General features: G+C 45.6%; 1 protein-coding gene across 2 annotated transcripts in view; it reads left to right on the plus strand.

Moving 5' to 3' along the window:
- The first annotated feature begins 3,494 nt into the window (after positions 1-3,494).
- The window catches only part of TBC1D4 (TBC1 domain family member 4), a 91,403-nt gene continuing 77,549 nt past the window's right edge, over positions 3,495-17,348 (plus strand). For both annotated transcript variants that reach the window (XM_081857982.1, XM_081857983.1), the window contains exon 1: positions 3,495-4,106. In XM_081857982.1, the coding sequence (XP_081714108.1) occupies positions 3,657-4,106 (450 nt within the window). In that variant the 5' untranslated portion in view covers positions 3,495-3,656. The remainder of the gene's footprint in view (positions 4,107-17,348) is intronic.

Genomic DNA, 17,348 nt, shown 5'->3' on the forward strand with positions numbered 1-17,348 from the left:
ATATTTTGAAAAAAAATAATGAACGAATTCCTATGCTCCACAAATAATCCAGACATGCATTTTAAATAAAAGAGCACATTCTACTCATGTAAAAACACACTGATTCCCGGACCATCCGCAGGCGATTTAGAAGGCGATTGGGCTAGATCCAGCCCCCGGACCTTAGTTTGCCTACCCATGGAGTAGGAGGAAGATCTGTATCTCAAGCTGTGGTGACAATAATGACTAATAAGTAATCCTTGGGCTCCATCACATTCAGCAAGGAGCCAGCACAAGCTCTGATGCAGAAGTTCCTACCTGCAGTCTCCTAGGATGATGGGTGCTGTTCTAGTGTTGCAACTTTCTGCATTTGAGTTCAGATTCTAGATGCTGCACCAGCAGCCTCCCCTGGGAACTGGATCTGAGGATAGTTTGAAGATTACTAAACTAGCTGCAGAGCTGCACAGCCAATCTGTGTGTGTATGTGTGTGCGCTTGTGTTTTAACAGTCATGATCGCAACCTAGCATACCCAAATATGAACCCTAAACACTGACTTCCATGAGCAAAATGCCATTGAAACACTTTCTCCCAAGTATTGAGCCATTGCAGGGCTTTGAGGATAACAAATGGTAGGCGGATTAAGGGATAAGACGCCAAATGATGAAATAAGTGGATAAGCCTGTCAGGAGATGAGGGGGGATTATGGGATGGGTTGATGTGAATGGATCACCGGATCATGAGACAGGAGAGAGGGAGTGCCGTTTTGTATTTACCCTCAAAAAAAGGCTGCTGGTTTCAGTAGTTCTTGCTTTCAAATAAACAGGCTTCAGTAGCAGCCTTTAATTGTTTTATAAGGGGAAGGCGAGGGTTTGGGAACCACTGGTCTAGTCTATAAGATGTGCAGCCGTAGTCTTTAAGGCGCCAGCCCCTAACCTACAAATCAAATACAACACTACCTCTTGGAAATCTATAGTATTTTGGAGGAAGTGTACCATATAGCCTATAAAACCTTAAAATGTGGACTTGGGGGGGGGGTTTGAGATGGACAGAGACCCATCTCTTCCTAGGTATGAATGATTAAAACAACACCCCTACAGAGCAGGATGGTTTAGGGCAAATTGGGCACCAGCCTCAATCAGCGGCCAGCCAGCCAGTCCCCACCTGCCTGCTTTCAGTTTTCCTCAGCGTTGTCCTCAGACAACTCAGCACGGAGGCCAAAACTAGAAATAATTGACACTGGCTCTGCGGTTCCAATGGGCACCAGCCACCACTGCGCCTCAGACAATCCATGTTCTGGCCTTGGGCGCAAGCATGACACACCAGGCAGAGCTCCATGGGGCTTCTTATGCCCTGAACTTGACCTGCTGCAAGACCCCCCTAAGTGGGCTTGTTTCATATGAAGTCCCTCTGACTTCAGAATACCAGGTCACCATTCTTTCTTAGCAGCACCTCCACAGGGCCTGGGACCCCCGTCCAGAGGAAAGCAGAGCGGGAGTTGCCGAAAGGCGGCGTACGAGACCCCCACCCAGCCATCTCGGGGATGGGTGTTGGGTTTACTCTTTAATCTCTCGTGGAAAAATTCGGCAAGGCAGCGGAGGTTTAGGGTCAGGGTTTTTCTTCTCCTAGATGGGCTCCCTTCCCAGGTGGACAAGCCCCATCTGCCCCTCACTTCCCTCTACAGCACGAGCAGAAACCATCTTTTCCACCTTTGGACTCGCTAATGGTCTCATCTGCTCAATCCATTGGAGCCTGTCTTCACATGCAGGGAACGCTAATAATAATAATAATAATAATAATAATAATAATAATAATATCTTTATTGTCATTGCCCCCTCTCGGGGACAACGAAATTACTTGGCTGCTCCATCCACCCAGGTAGGGCACTCCACTCAAAATCAGAACAACTATAAAAACACTAATTAAAACAATACAGTATAATACAGCAAGGAAGATTAGATGACTTTCAAAGTCCAGGTTTCCCATTCAGGGCCGAGATCGCTCTGGAGAACAAGCTGTTCTTGAGACGGCTCGTTCTTGTCTTCATCGTCCCGTATCTCCGTCCCGACGGCAGGAGCTCGAAGAGACAGTGACCAGGATGCGATGGATCTTTTACTATGTCCAGTGCCTTCCTATGGCACCTTGTGGCATAAATCTGCTCTAAGGTGGAGAGTGGGCAGCCAACAACGCTCTCTGCTGCCTTCACAACTCTGCACAACCCCATCCTGTCCTGGGTAGTACAGCTTCCGTACCACACACATAAGCCATAAGTGAGCACGCTCTCAATGGCGCAGTGATAGAAGGCAAGCAGCAGTTTCTGCGGAAGATGGTTTTTCCTTAGGATTCTCAAAAAGTACAGTCTCTGCTGCGCCTTCTTCACAAGCCCCCTTGTGTTGGCACTCCAGGACAGATCCTCTTGTAATTCAATACCCAAAAATCTGAACGTTGTTACCCTCTCCACACAGACCCCATCAATCAAAAGTGGCTGGACATTGCTCTTCTGTCTCCTGAAGTCCACCACAAGCTCCTTTGTCTCCCTTGTATTTATGAGCAAGTTGTTAGCTCTGCACCACTCTGCCAGCTTCATTTATTTTTAATATTGAATCTTGGGTGTTTTTCTTTCACCTCATAGCACCTCAGGGAGTAATATCCAGCAACGCTCATTGCATTACGACAGGGCTGGGAATTACGCCCCTTGTGGCGTTATTGTGGCTTATGTCACAATAAATCCCTCCGTACACCAGCCCCTCCCCCCTTTGTTTCCTCTACCAACCCCCCCCCACCTAAGTTAGAGCCTTGACGCGTAAGTTGCGCTGGTTCGACGGCGGCGACTACCAAGCAAGAAGTCAGGCGCGCAACCCGGGCGCAAAAGACGCCACTGAAGCCCGCGCTTAAACTTCCAAGTTGACCCGCTCAGGATCGCGCTTGCGACCCCTCTGCCGGATCTCGCCGCTAGATCCGACCTGCGGCAGCCCGCGGTCCGCGCAGGGGGCGTGCATGAAGCCGCCGACCCCGCTCCTTCCTCCCCTTCTGCTGCTGCTGGGCATGGGCGGCCCGACGCGCACACATGCGCGCCGGGCGCGGAGGATGCGCAGACGGCGAGAGGACGGTCGCTTCGCCTAGGCTGGCTGGAGCCCGGATCGGCTTCTGCAGCCGCGTCGAGGCGGGGACGGGGAGCCTCCGGGAGGGAGGGAGGGAGGCGCATCCCGTTTCGTTTTGGCCGTCGGGAAACGACGCGGCGAGTCAGTCTCCTTTGCGGGCAAACTGCAGGGGAGGGCGGGCCAAGCCGTCCCGCCCGCCTCCCAGGCGCGTCGCCTTTCCGTGCGCCACCCCTCGCTCCGAGGAGGCGGGAGGAGGCAGCCCTCGCGGCCGCCTCACTGGCGCTGCCCGGCGGGGTGGGCGGGCGCAGGAGGCGGGCGCGGACGGAGACCCGCAGGAGCGCGGCGGGTGCTGGGAGAGGGTCGCGCCGCGGAGCCCTGCAGCACCCCGAGGGATCGCGGCACCGGGATCCAGGCGCGAAGGGCATGAGATGTCCCCTTGCGGCCCGTTTCCTCGCCCGGGAGCCGCGCTGAGCTGCAGGTGACCTGCTTTCCGAGGGCCGCCGCGCAAGGCTGCGCTCCTTCTTCGGACGCCGCAAAGGAAACCGAGGACGCCGTTGGCGGGGGCTCCTGCCGGCCTCATGGAGAAGGCGAGCTCGGACGGGGCGTTCTCTCACCCCCTGGAGCCCCCCGCCGACCCGCTGCAAGGCGTCGGCCAGGCGCCGTCGGGGGAGAAGCGCTTCCGGCTGTGGTACGTGGGCTGGTCGTGCCTGGACCGGCGCACCACGCTGCCCATGCTGCCCTGGCTGGTGGCCGAGATCCGTCGGCGCAGCCAGAAGCAGGAGCCCAGCGCGGTGCCCGCCCGCGAAGTGCTGCTGCTGCTGGGCTCGCCCAACCTGCGCTGCATCCCGTCGGCCAGCAGCGCCGCCAACCCGGCCGTCTTCATCTTCGAGCACAAGGCGCAGCACATCGCGCGCTTCATCCACAACAGCCACGACCTCACCTACTTCGCCTACCTGATCAAGGCGCAGCCCGACGACCCCGAGTCCCCGATGGCTTGCCACGTCTTCAAGGCCACCGACCCCAGCCAGGCAAGTCCAGGGACGGGACGGGGCGGGGAGGGAGGGCTGGGGTCGAGCCATGGGCTGCGCCGCTTGCGCGCTTTGGCCGCGGGCGCGCAAGCGATGATGAAGAAGCGGCCCGCGCCAGGCGGCGCAGCGGCTTCCTCGGCCCGCCTCTGCAATGTCGCGCGCGCCTCTTCCTCCTCCGCCCTCCCCCGAAGGAAGGCCACGCGCGGGGTGTTGCCCCTCCGGGTGTGCAAACAAACCGCATTGGTATCCTTGCAGTGGTCCAGGCTAGGGCCGCCGCAAAGGTCTGTAACTCAAAGTGGAATTTGAACCCAGCTCCAAGGGTTCTTGCACCAGACTTGGGGAAACACCCGGATCGCCCCAAAGTGGAATGAATTCCCAGATTGAGAGAATGTGCTTTCGTCTAGTCTCCTAAAGCAGACTGGCATTCTGGTGAAAATGATCTGAAGGCAAGGTGCACGGTAACTTGAGAGAAAGCATCGCTGAACTCACTTGAGCTTCGGAGGAAACTTGCTTAGAATTGGGCTGCAACTGTAATGCTCAAAGGCTGTGATGGACAGCTAGGTCGGCACACCTTTCTGAAGCTGTGGGCACCTAGCTAATATTCCAGGAGAGTTGTGTTGTGTCTTTGCAGAGTCTGCTCTGCCCTGTGGTTACATGCAGAAGGGAAAGTAACTTTCTGGTGAATCATGGTGGGTTTCCAGATTTGGAGAGGTGTATATTCCTGTCAATGTATAGCCAGGTGACATATTTCACTTAGGTGGGTGTGGTGCTGGGGATGGCAGTGGAACTCTGGAAAAAGGGCAGCCTCTACTTCCCTTGACTTCTGTCTCCTATACAGAAGGAGTCCCACAAGTGACTGCATTCATGAAGGAGACTCTAACCAGGCTCTTCTCTGAGCCAAGAGTCAAAATAGGGCAGTAGCGGGTGGAGCAGTAAACTATATGCAGGTCCTGATGTGTTCCTAATTAAACCCTAAAAATATGCCACCTGGATGCAAAACACACCTGTGCTTTCATTGCACCTAAATAAAAAACAAATTTTGGTGCAGTAGCAGCAGCTGTAAGGGGGAAATAATATGATTTGATTTTCTGAGTATTGCACAATGCATGTTTACTTAGAAGAAAATCCCCACTCCTGGGAATAAATGTATATGTAAGAGCCTCAGTATTTATGCTGGGTAACTGTCACTTAAATGCTAATAGCAGGAGTATCTATCTTTGCCACTAAACCTTCCCTTCCAAATCGTTCTATTTCCAGTAGGACACATTTTGGCCTTGCTGTGCTTAATCTTGGTTCATTCCTTCTGCTACCCATGGTATTGTTGGGTATTTTCAGTTAACTTTCCCTAGAGCTCTCCCCCATGTTATATCCCACCACGCTCTCATTGCATTAGCTTTAGACAACTCTAGCTAAGGGGATTTTTTTAAAAAAGACTATGCATAGATACTGAGAATTAGTATCTTTGAAATCAGGACCCAAATCTAGCTCAGATGTTCCTTTTGAGTGATGAAACCTCTGTAACCGCTGCTTCAGGTGACTGGAGAGGAGGAAGGAAACACACACAGGAGATGTGAAGATACCAAGTTGTGTTTGCTATGCAGGAGTATGCTAATTCTTAAGACAAAATGCCTTCAGATGCAATGGAGGAGATAGGTCCATGGTTTGGAGACCATGAGGTCTCCCCTGTTTATCACAGGCATCCAGTTGCCCATTGTGACAACAGGATGCGGGTCTACTGTAGATGGTTTGATCTTCCGGTGCTCTCTCTATGACCTTGTTTCTTGGACATGCGTTTTCTTCATTTTTAATGGGAAAAACCCCATCGTTCCCGAATCTTCAGCTATGGCGGGTGCTTCAAGGTGCAACCAAATGCGCAGTTTCTTGGCTTGGCACGTGCAGTTACAGGACGACGACAAAGAACTAACTTCATTTGTGTTGCTGGCTCATAGTGCTGCTGCTTGCCAGTATGTACTATCCTAGCGATATGCAATCTGTCCGGGTTGCTTCTGTGCCGTAATAAAACACCAGCTGCACCTTATCTGGAATACCCTGAAGGCTCACGATGCAGCTTTGTGGCTGAAGCTGAGCACCTGGTCTTGGCTTGCTCTGGCCTCACCGTATATATGAGATTATCTGGGAACCAGGTGTAAGAGACTCTGAGCTTCTTGAGAGAAGTGTGGGTTTGGGGTATCAGATACAGTGGTGCCTCGCAAGACGAAAAGAATCCGTCCCGCGATTCTCTTCGTCTAGCGGTTTTTTCGTCTTGCAAAGCAAGCCCATTGACAGCTTAGCGGATTAGCGCTATTATTGGTCTAGCGGCTTTTAGCGATCAGCTGAGAAACGGCTTATCAGCAGATCAGCTGTTAAGCGGCTTAGCGCTTAGGGAAAGGGCGAAAAAAGCAAAAAAAAACCGCGGGAACTCGCAAGATTTTTTCGTCTTGCGAAGCAACCCCATAGAGAAATTTGTTTAGCGAAGCGCCTCCAAAACGGAAAACCCTTTCATCTAGCAGGTTTTCCGTCTTGCGAGGTGTTCGTCTTGCGGGGCACCACTGTACTCAGTAGCCACTAAAAGCTTGGCTCTGGTGACTTTTACCAGGGCTGCTTTTGAGGTCACATCTGTTGCCTAGAAGACTTGGTTGGCTCTATAAAGTTCTGGAGATCTTTACAAGCTTTTATTAATGCCTCTCCGTTCATGTGGCCTGCAGCAGTTTTGCAATCGCAGCTGCCTGCAATCTGTTCTATTTAGGGCAGGCAGGGACAGAAACATGGAATGAAATGGCGAGTTCTCTTGGTATAGATGCTCTGTTTCGGTTAAACTAGGATGAGTTTTCTGCAGAATATCTTGGAGCACAAATCTATCTCAAGTTTAACACTTTTCAGCAAGTTAAAGGGCTATGATTCTAAGATAACTGCTGTTAGAATAAGCTGAGTTGTTTGAGGCACATTGTAATCAAAATGGGATGAATTTCGAACTTTTTCCCGGTTCTGATTCAATGTGACCCACAATTACCCTTACTCAGCTAAATAGTTGAAATGCCAAAACAACCCGCTTCCGACAAAGCTTAAAGGGAAATAAGGCACAGGAAGCAGGATATTTTTTTTAAAAAAAGAATCTGTTTTCTAAGAATGGCTGGGTGCTTTGTTTTGCCTCACAAGGATTGAAAGCCAACTTGTTTGAAAAGTCTTGCTGCACAGCTAGGTGACCACTCCTGTGTGGAATGCTCAAGAGAACACAGGTAACACAGTCTTCATCACTGTGCTAAACTATGGGATGGAAAGCTGAGGACCAAGCCCCACGTTAGTTTTGAAGTTATATACGCCTCTTATAGAGCATCTCGCTTTAGCCATATAGTAGATGCACTATGGGACGCGGGTCGCGCTGTGGGTTAAAGCCTCAGCGCCCAGGACTTGCCGATCGAAAGGTCGGCGGTTCGAATCCCCGCGGCGGGGTGCGCTCCCGTCGCTCGGTCCCAGCGCCTGCCAACCTAGCAGTTCGAAAGCACCCTCGGGTGCAAGTAGATAAATAGGGACCGCTTACTAGCGGGAAGGTAAACGGCGTTCCGTGTGCTGCGCTGGCTCGCCAGATGCAGCTTGTCACGCTGGCCACGTGACCCGGAAGTGTCTGCGGACAGCGCTGGCTCCCGGCCTCTAGAGTGAGATGAGCGCACAACCCTAGAGTCTGGCAAGACTGGCCCGTACGGGCAGGGGTACCTTTACCTTTTAGATGCACAATGGATAGGAGGTTTATCTAAAAGTCTGCTCTTTTCATGCATGGGGTCTCTGCTTCACAGATCTGGGAAGTGAGTCTCAAGCTTGTGCTAAAGCAAGTGCATTCTACAGGTTCAGCTTCACCAGAAATGGTTTAAAGAGATCACTGTGATTGAGGATTTGCTATGAGTTAGCTCAGTCATTTGGATTTATTCCATCACAGAACTACTTAAGCCGAAGCTCCTCTTTCTTCATTGTGACTTCCAGGAAGTATGAAATAAATGTCCTTGTGCAGAATATTAACTTGCCCAGCATGCAGCATCACATCTGCACATTTCTCCTGTGAAGGATGTTTTGTGTCAAGCAAACATTCATGCTACCTGCCTGACCTATTAAGATGCAGGACTGGACTATACATTGTAGCTACGGGCAGGTCTGTCAAAAGTTGGCTTTTTAAATAGTAAGTTAACCTGGGAGATCTTAGTGCATAGTTTGTGATCAGTCACCAAAATAGTTCTTAGTAGAATTATTCACTGTACTGGTGTAGTAAGAGAAGATGTGTATGTGTGTGTGTGCACGCTCATAAAAGTGATGATAAATGTTTGGCTGCAGAAGCTATTACTTTAAAACTGCCCCTTCTATTTTCAGGCGTTGTATAGTGTCTTCCTGTGGCCAAATTATACTTTATGGTTGCCAATGGTTGCCATGTGTATTTTTTTTTGTGCTGCGCTGCCCCATGAATCAGCTGGTTTGCATGTCTTTTGGTGCTGCGCTGCTGCACAAATCAGCTGATCTGCAGAGTAGCGCAGCACCAAAATAGGCACATTTTAGTTCATGCTTTTCAAAAAGTATAAAGTGTTGCTCAATATATGCACGCAACTATACACTTTGTTTTGGCACTTACAACCCAGGAGCCTTGTGGCAAATAGCTTTTCTATCACAGTTTCTAACACTGCCCTGGCCGCCTTAAAATTAAGGGAGGTTTCCAACGTTTAACGTAGCAACATATAAAAACATTCTGAAAATGTTTTCAGAAATATATGCATGGAAATTGCCTGATATGTTAAAGGAACAAAGTACTTTATAGATGTGCCCTAGGCTTTGCTGTGTTCTAGCTCATTTCTCCACGTAGCTACCCCTAAATGACAAAAAATGCAGCATTGTTCCGAAAGAACAAAACATTACGAACAACTTGTTTTTTTTCTGCTGCATGACCTGAGAGTCAAAAGCACATTTAGAAAACTTCAGCCTGAGCACTTGTGATGGAGGCTAAGAGACTTCTGCAAGGTTCTGCTGGAATAAATCAGCTTGATGGCAGAAAGGCTTTGTGTAGGACTGAGATCTGCCAGACTGCGCATCACATCAGTTTCCTGGAACTCTGCCAGGAGCCTGGGAGGGAACTGTGTTCTGAATGCTTCTTTATTAGGATGTACTGGGTACGAGTTTTGACCTCTTGTTTCAGCCATGTCATAGGGGGAATGGGAGCAACAATTTTCAGTAGTTGATCAGAATTAACTAGCAATACAGACACAGAATATTTGTGTGTGTGTGTGTGTGTGTGTGTGTGTGTGTGTGTGTAAAAGCAGATGAACTTTGCTTTTCCAGATATAGTTCCGGGTAGCTACTGGAAGCCCCACTTCCAGATCAAAGCCCAAAGTAGCAATGGACTTCCTGTGTCTCAATATTTGAGTCCATGAGTGTCGCTCTGTCTTGGAACGCTACTTTATTGTGAAGTGATTTTTGCAGCCCACATTTTGATGCCTCGTTCCCGGCCAGGGTGAATTTGATTTAAATTGAATTGTTTAAAATCATGATTTAAATCACTAGCCAGTAAGACTGGGTTTAAATCACTAGTCAGTAAGACTTGGTTTAAATCTTTTTTTTACCAAAAGATTCATTCTTGCTGCTATAATCTTAATATATACAGCCAGATGAAGGTTTCGTTTTTGGAATAATAAATGTTCAGAGTAGCTTTTACAGTTCTATCAAAAATTACTGATTTGGTTATACTATTAGAAATTCATAGATCGATAATTATGAAATTAATGTGAGGTTTACTAAGTTAACTGTTTATATGTGGACCACTTTTCTGCTGTACTTTATTGGAGGGAGAAAAATAATCATTTCCTTACTAACAATTTGTTTAACTAAAACAATAACATTATAGCATATGTATCCATGTTTGTTAACTGGTGTGGTTAAACTATTAAAAAAAAAAACTTAGACTGAGTTTTAGCACACATGAAAAACTTAAAACAAATCCTTATTTTCTGATTAATAGCCTTTAGATTATAATGTAACTTAAATAGAAAACTATCTTTAGAAAGATTTCCCCTCCAAAATCATTTTATTTTAAAAATCCAATTAAAATTTTAAAAAATCATTTTTTTAAAAAAAATCTTTGATTTTTATCCACCGTGTTCTCGCCCATGTTGTATTTTGGCACCAAAGGGTCCTCAAATGCACATCTTGAGCCTTGGAAGACACAGGTGAGGGTAGTTGTCTCTCCCCTCACCAGACTGTGAGATTATTTGGAAAATAGCAAGAAATGTTGCTGCTTCTGAGTGATTTGAAAGCTCAGCACGATGCTAGGCGATACCCTGAGTCAGAGGAAACACAGGGCTGGCTGATGGTAACCATAGATTTTGTCTCAGCGCAAAGGGCATCCCAAAAATGTGGATCCCCGCAGTAGCTCAGGGATGGGGAAGATGTAGCTAATAGTTATTGGACTCCAATTCCCATCAGTCCCAGCCAGCATGAAGGATGATGGAAGTTGTAGTCCAAGAACATCTGGAGGGCCAGATTCCCCTCCTCTGTATGTTCCTAAATTGTACATACACTCAGATTGAGGCGTTCTGGAGGGTACCTTAACAATTTTGGGTTACATTTTATTATATATCCTATCCTTGAGCTAGAGAAGAACAATTGCCCTGTTTTTGAGGTTTCACAAGCAATTGGACTGTTTTGGGTTATATGTGATAGCAAAGCTGAGGGTCGTTCCCTTAAATTTCAGCGCTGTAGTTTCCAGGAGTCTGTTCGTAGGGCCTGAAAAGTCTTTATATTAGCAAGCGGGAAACTTCAAAGTGAGCGTAATTTTAGCTTGGCAATGCTTGGTTTAATTTATGGCTTTAGAATAGCTTTCCTTATAGAGGTTATGATTTGTAAGTGGAAAGAGTTACTCCTTTTAACCACACATTAAAAAGCTCTCACAAAACTGTAATTTCTATTTTTTATTTTTCTGACTGAAGAAGACTGTAAAGAGAGCAAGTTAAAATTCTTGTGTAAGACTTCACAATAAAGAGACGTGTGACTTTGTATTTCACTCTTTTTCCCCTTTAAGGGTGAACATTAAATCTGATCTTGTTTTGTTAATTGTACTAGTAATTTTCTTCCTTCTGAAAAAATCAGCATTAAGGGGACAAAATAGATAGTTCTGGTCCATGGTATCTTCTTGTCTTTCCAAACAAAAATATTTGGGTAGAGTTGCATTTTCTAGCTCAGCATCTCATTATCTGCATTGGGCTATGGAGAAGCTAAAGAATTGGCTGTGCATGGCACTGTGACTCAGGGTGGAATCAGGGGCAGTTAATTCTCAGAAGAGTTGTACATTCAGTATTTAGCGGGTCATTCCATGTTGTTTCAAGAAGATGAGGTCACCCTCCTTCTTGGATGTTGATGAAATTTGGTGTACAACCTTCCCTTATGGTTGAAAGAAACCCCCTTAAATCTCCCTCCTCTATCTCAAATGGTTTTAATTTTATAGCACTTCGAAGTTTTGTTAAATCTGCGTTGTCTGTCCCTCTTGAGACCCTCGGCACGAGATACCCTTGTGTACATTTTACAATGGTACCTCGGGTTACATATGCTTCAGGTTACATACGCTTCAGGTTACAGACTCTGCTAACCCAGAAATAGTACCTTCGGTTAAGAACTTTGCTTCAGGATGAGAACAGAAATCGTGCTCTAGCGGCGCGTCAGCAGCAGGAGGCCCCATTAGCTAAAGTGGTGCTTCAGGTTAAGAACAGTTTCAGGTTAAGAACGGACCTCTGGAACGAATTAAGTACTTAACCCGAGGTACCACTGTATTTTTTTCTCCATAACCAATGATCAGATCTCTTTGAAATTTTACACAGAGCTCAATAAAAATGGTGAGGATTTCAGAAAAAAAATACACCAGCACTCAAAAGATCTTATAAATGCCTAATTTTTTTTTTTATAAATGCACTTGTAGCCTAGTTTTTTTGGCAGAAAAACTAGGTTTAGAAAACCTTAATTTACAGCATGTGGGCATGATGTAACCAAAATTTTTTGATGTTGACAATTATTGCAAAGACAAGTTCTTTCTCGACAAAGAATGAAATTTATGGGTTTTTTTATTCCTTGTAATAAAAATTTTACTTATTTTGGACATCGTGGGAGGGAAATGGCTACTGGATAGCCATTTTGTGCAACTTTCCTATAAGATGATTCCTGGAATACTGTAGGAGGAAGCTGGAATAAAAATTGGGACAAGTTCTAATACAAGCCATTGTAGGATGCTACCATAAAAAGCATAAGAAAAATTCAAATGGCAAGTTGTAATCTAAAACTTAAATATTAAAGAACAGTTTTCTAAAGATTATTTTTCTTTCGTTCCTGATCTGCACTGAGGGAGATAAATGTGTTTGGGCTCTGGCCATCCTAAGTAGACTGCTAGCAAGCTCCATTTATCAGGGATAACATTACTTCCACACACCCCTCCTGTTTCTGAAATTGCAACAGAGGAGCCAGCAGGTAATCAGATTTGGCCATGGGACCTGCAGTAGCTAATCTGTATTCTTCTGATTCCTGGCTTATATTTTCTGTATTAGAGTCTAAAGCTGAGAGTATATGGTATGCAGATTTAGCAATATATCTTAATTGAATGTGAATTGCAGAATCGCCTTCCTTAGGGTTGCCAATGTTTATCATTATGCGTAGGGCATTATTTATCGAAGATGATGATTTCAATTTTCAGTCTTTGGGGATCTGAATGTACAGAGTGTGTATCACAAATAGGATAGTTTGTCCAAATGAAACAAATAAATTGAGAAAAACAAAAAAACAGATTGGCTCTGACAAATTGGGGGCTCGCTCACAAAGGAAGCAGTTCATTTTTGCAAACTAACTTTTTTTAGTAATCAATCACATGTTATGGATTCTGGACATAACCAGCCGGTATTGCAAGTAGCCTGTCTAGAAAGTTCTGAGTTCAAAAGTGCCCTCAGCGCTAGGCCTCTGTTTCCCCAGGAGTATATGAAAAGAAACAACCCAAGGAACCTTAGTTGTGAAACTGTGCAGTAGCTTCTTCTATCTAGTTTTTCATCTTCCTCTTGGACGACAGAACCTTTGCATATATTTTAGGCACCTTGCGTCGGTGAGTCAGCATAACCTACTTAATACTGCAAAGAAAGATAGCTGGCTGCCAACGTCGTAGGATTTTAAAGGACACTGGATTTGCCTGATATGCATGCATTAAAAAAATTATTAATCCTGGAATTGTATATAAAAATAGCAAACTCTGAGTGTGGATCTTTTTGTAGCCAAAAACAGCACCATCTAAGCCCATGAAAGTGGTATCAGCAAGCTTAAAGGTACCCCTGACCATCAGGTCCAGTCATGGACAACTCTGGGTTTACGCGCTCATCTCGCTCTATAGGCTGAGGGAGCCAGCGTTTGTCCACAGACAGCTTCCAGGTCATGTGGCCAGCATGACTAAGCCGCTTCTGGTGAAACACAGCAGCGAACGGAAACGCCGTTTACCTTCCTACCATAGCGGTACCTATTTATCTACTTGCACTGGTGTGCTTTTGAACTGCTAGGTTGGCAGGAGCAGGGACTGAACATCGGGAGCTCACCCTGTAATTGGTATTCAAACCACCAACCTTCTGATCAGCAAGCCCTAGGCTCTGTGGTTTAGACCACAGCGCCACCCGTGTCCCAGGAAGGTTAGGAAACAGCAAAATTTACAGAGGAAGGTGGTTGGAATCAGAGAGAAGAGGTGCATCCTGGGAAGTCAGTCTTGGGCAATGACGTCACTTGCATGAGTGAAGCTGCACCACAAGGATAACTTGAGTCATAGGGCAATGGGCCATTGCCATAAGCCATTACAGTGGTACCTTGGTTCTCAAACTTAATCCGTTCCAGAAGTCCATTCCAAAACCAAGGCACACTTTCCCATAGAAAGTAATGCAAAACGGATTAATCCATTCCGGACTTTTAAAAACAACCCCTAAACAGCAATTTAACATGAATTTTTATTATCTAACGAGACCATTGATCCATAAAATGAAAGCAATAATCAATGTGCTGTACTGTAAAATAAATAAGACAGTATTGTAGATGATAGAAATTAAAATTAATATTTTTTCTTACCTGCACTGATGATAGTCATTGTTTGGATGGGGGGCTTTTATCCATTTCCGCAGCCACACAATCAATCAATCAATCAGTAGCTGAACTGGGTTCCACACAGTCACAAAAACAAATGAACCGAAAAAGCCTCAAAAACAAATACGCAAAATAAATAGCAAAAACAAAAGCGGCAAACTTAATATGTTCCGGAAGTCCGTCGGACTTCCGAAATGTTCGAAAACCAAGGCGCAGCTCCTGATTGGTGCAGGTGCCCCAGAAACAATAGCCAATAGGACGTTCGGCTTCTGAAAAATGTTCGAAAACCAGAACACTTACTTCTGGGTTTTCGGTGTTTGAGAACCAAGGCGTTTGAGAACCAAGGTACCACTGGATTTGCAAGCTCTGCCCAAGGCGACCCTAAAGAGAAGACCAGTGAGGACAGACCAACTTCCTTGAACAAGGACTTGTCCGCCATTACCATCCTTCTCCCTCCGATGCTCATCTCCCAGCAGGGTGTTGGGTGTTTTGTTGAATGCAGACAACGGCATTTTCCGCACAAGTGCAACCCGCCAAAGCTGACGACTGCCTTGTGTGAGCTGAGTGGAGGCTGCGCGGATGCTGGTGGGCTACAGTTCTCATCCTCTCTAGTCATTAGCCAAGCTGGCTGGTTCTGATGGGAGTTGTGGTCCAAAGCAGGTCTGGGAGGTCACATTGGGGCCCCCGCTCTACAGACCAGTCGCTGTCAAAAGGGACTGTTCAAGGTGCGAGAGAAGAGGGAGGCCGCAGCGAAATAATGACGGGGGTTAGTGAAAAGAAAGGAAGAATCAGTAACTTTCTTCAAAAAACAAAAACAAAAAACCTGCAACCCACATATTTTAATCATAGATCTGCCTAAGAGACAGTAAAACAGATGAAAACTTGTGTTGTCTTCCCATTATGATTCATATTAATATTATTAGGATGGGGTTATCATTATTATTATATAATTATTATTATTGTGGGACGCAGGTGGCGCTGTGGGTTAAACCACAGAGCCTAGGACTTGCTGATCAGAAGGTCAGCGGTTCGAATCCCTGCGATGGGGTGAGCTCCCGTTGCTCAGTCCCTGCTCCTGCCAACCTAGCAGTTTGAAAGCAAGTCAAAGTGCAAGTAGATAAATAGGTACCGCTCTGGCAGGAAGGTAAACGGTGTTTCCGTGCACTGATCTGGTTCGCCAGAAGCGGCTTAGTCATGCTGGCCACATGACCCGGAAGCTGTACGCCGGCTCCCTCAGCTAATGAAGCGAGATGAGCGCTGCAACCCCAGAGTTGGCCACGACTGGACCTAATGGTCAGAGGTCCCTTTACCTTTATTATTATTATTATTATTATTATTGGAGTGGGGGTGGTCCTACTTGTGTCTCTAGCACCAGTTATAGAAAGCTTTTGGGGGGGTAGTTTTATAATCTACCTTTTACCCACTGTTTTTATGTTATGCTTGTCTGTACTTATTGTTGTTGTTTTGCTTTGAAATTGTGATCTTAACCATTGTAAGCTTTCCTGAGTAATATTTGCATGATAGAAGGGCAGGATTAAAGTTCTTGTATAAATAACCCTAGCGTAGAAAGCCTCTGGACAGTAGCAAGTTGTCGCTTCTGCTGTAAGTATCACAGGGATAACCCACCTGGGGAAAAGCGGGACATTGCTTTCCAGATATCCTCATGTCCCTTTTCCCTGACTTGCATTAAAAAAAAATACTTTGAACGATCCCTTGATTGATTATCAAAGTACTTGTGCTAAGTGTTTTTCAAGCTAATTTAACATGATAACGGTGAATTTCGAGAACACCAGCCATATGGACCTTCTAAGCTGGCATATTGAATCACATGCTGTGTCCCGTTTTTCTGAAGTGTTAAGTTAAACTTGATTGTTGTAAAGTCAATATTATCCCACTTAGATAAGAAAAGCCTTTTATTTCTCCCAAATGGACTCTGGTGTAACGAAGCAAAAGCTCAGTGATGATGGCTTTCTTTTTGTTGACATAGCTGAGAACGTACTGTACTTGTAAGATTTAAAATTACTCCCATTCAGCGGAATAGAACAATGTAACAACAGGATTGTTTTTTTGCAGGTGGTAAATATGGATGTTCTGTTAATAGTGAACTCCGTGTGCTTTGGGCTCTTTTTAAACACCCTACTCTAGTTTTCTTCTAGTTCTGTAGTGTTGCAGACAAATTGGACTTCTTTGGAAATTTTAATTGATTTAGCTATAATTGATTTAGCTACATGGGCTGAAGGCAACATGATTCAGCTTCCCAAATTTGACTGCCAAAGAGCGCCAGTTTCTGATATCCCTAATGTCAGTGTTTGAGATAAAATACCACCAATAATAATTCTTGTCCGGTGCGCTTGAAATGTGCCCTTGAAAAATGTCCTAAATCGCTCAGAAATTCTCCTTGGTGTCATTAAATAGCAATCAGTCTACAGCAGTGTTGTGATCTTATCTTTATCCTTCACAATATTATTTCTAGCGCAGCCAAGGATAGATTGCACAGCAGCGTATGAAACATGAAATTTATTACGGTCAGAGACCAGCTTGAGAAACACAAATGGAACCAAAATCCCAATAGCAAAACAAACATTTAAAACAATATACAACAATATATTTTAAGTTTAAAAGTGCAATAGGCATATAAACACATAAAAACTTTAAAACAGACTGTCTTAGAGAAATGGCCCAGTCTTGCCCATGGATCTGGGTTTGGAGATTTTCTTAACAAACTAGATTGAATTGGGGGATGGTCTGTGCCTACAGATCTGTGCGCAGAATCTGGCGACAATCTGAGTCGTCTTGTGGTCTTTGCTGATACGGAGGGGGGGGCATGTCTTCTTCACCTTCTTCTTCGCTACAATATATCCATTTATTTCCAATTGTCAATGTCAAAAGGGACTAAAATCTATAAAATTCATAGAAACTCAACGTGCCAATTTGCTCAATTTCTCTAGGACTCCATGACACCTCCCCTGTCCTCCATAATCCCTCAAGCAAGGTGTCAAGACCCTAATCCTGTCAAATCACTCTGCCAAGCCTTTCCTCTGGGCAATGCCAGTACATGGACCATTGTCTTCTCATCACCGGTACTCAGGATGTACTTATCTGCGCATATCTCCAGCTCTGCATATT

Source organism: Podarcis erhardii (genome assembly GCF_964252035.2).
Source record: "Podarcis erhardii genome assembly, chromosome: 4".
NCBI classification, from domain to species: domain Eukaryota; kingdom Metazoa; phylum Chordata; class Lepidosauria; order Squamata; family Lacertidae; genus Podarcis; species Podarcis erhardii.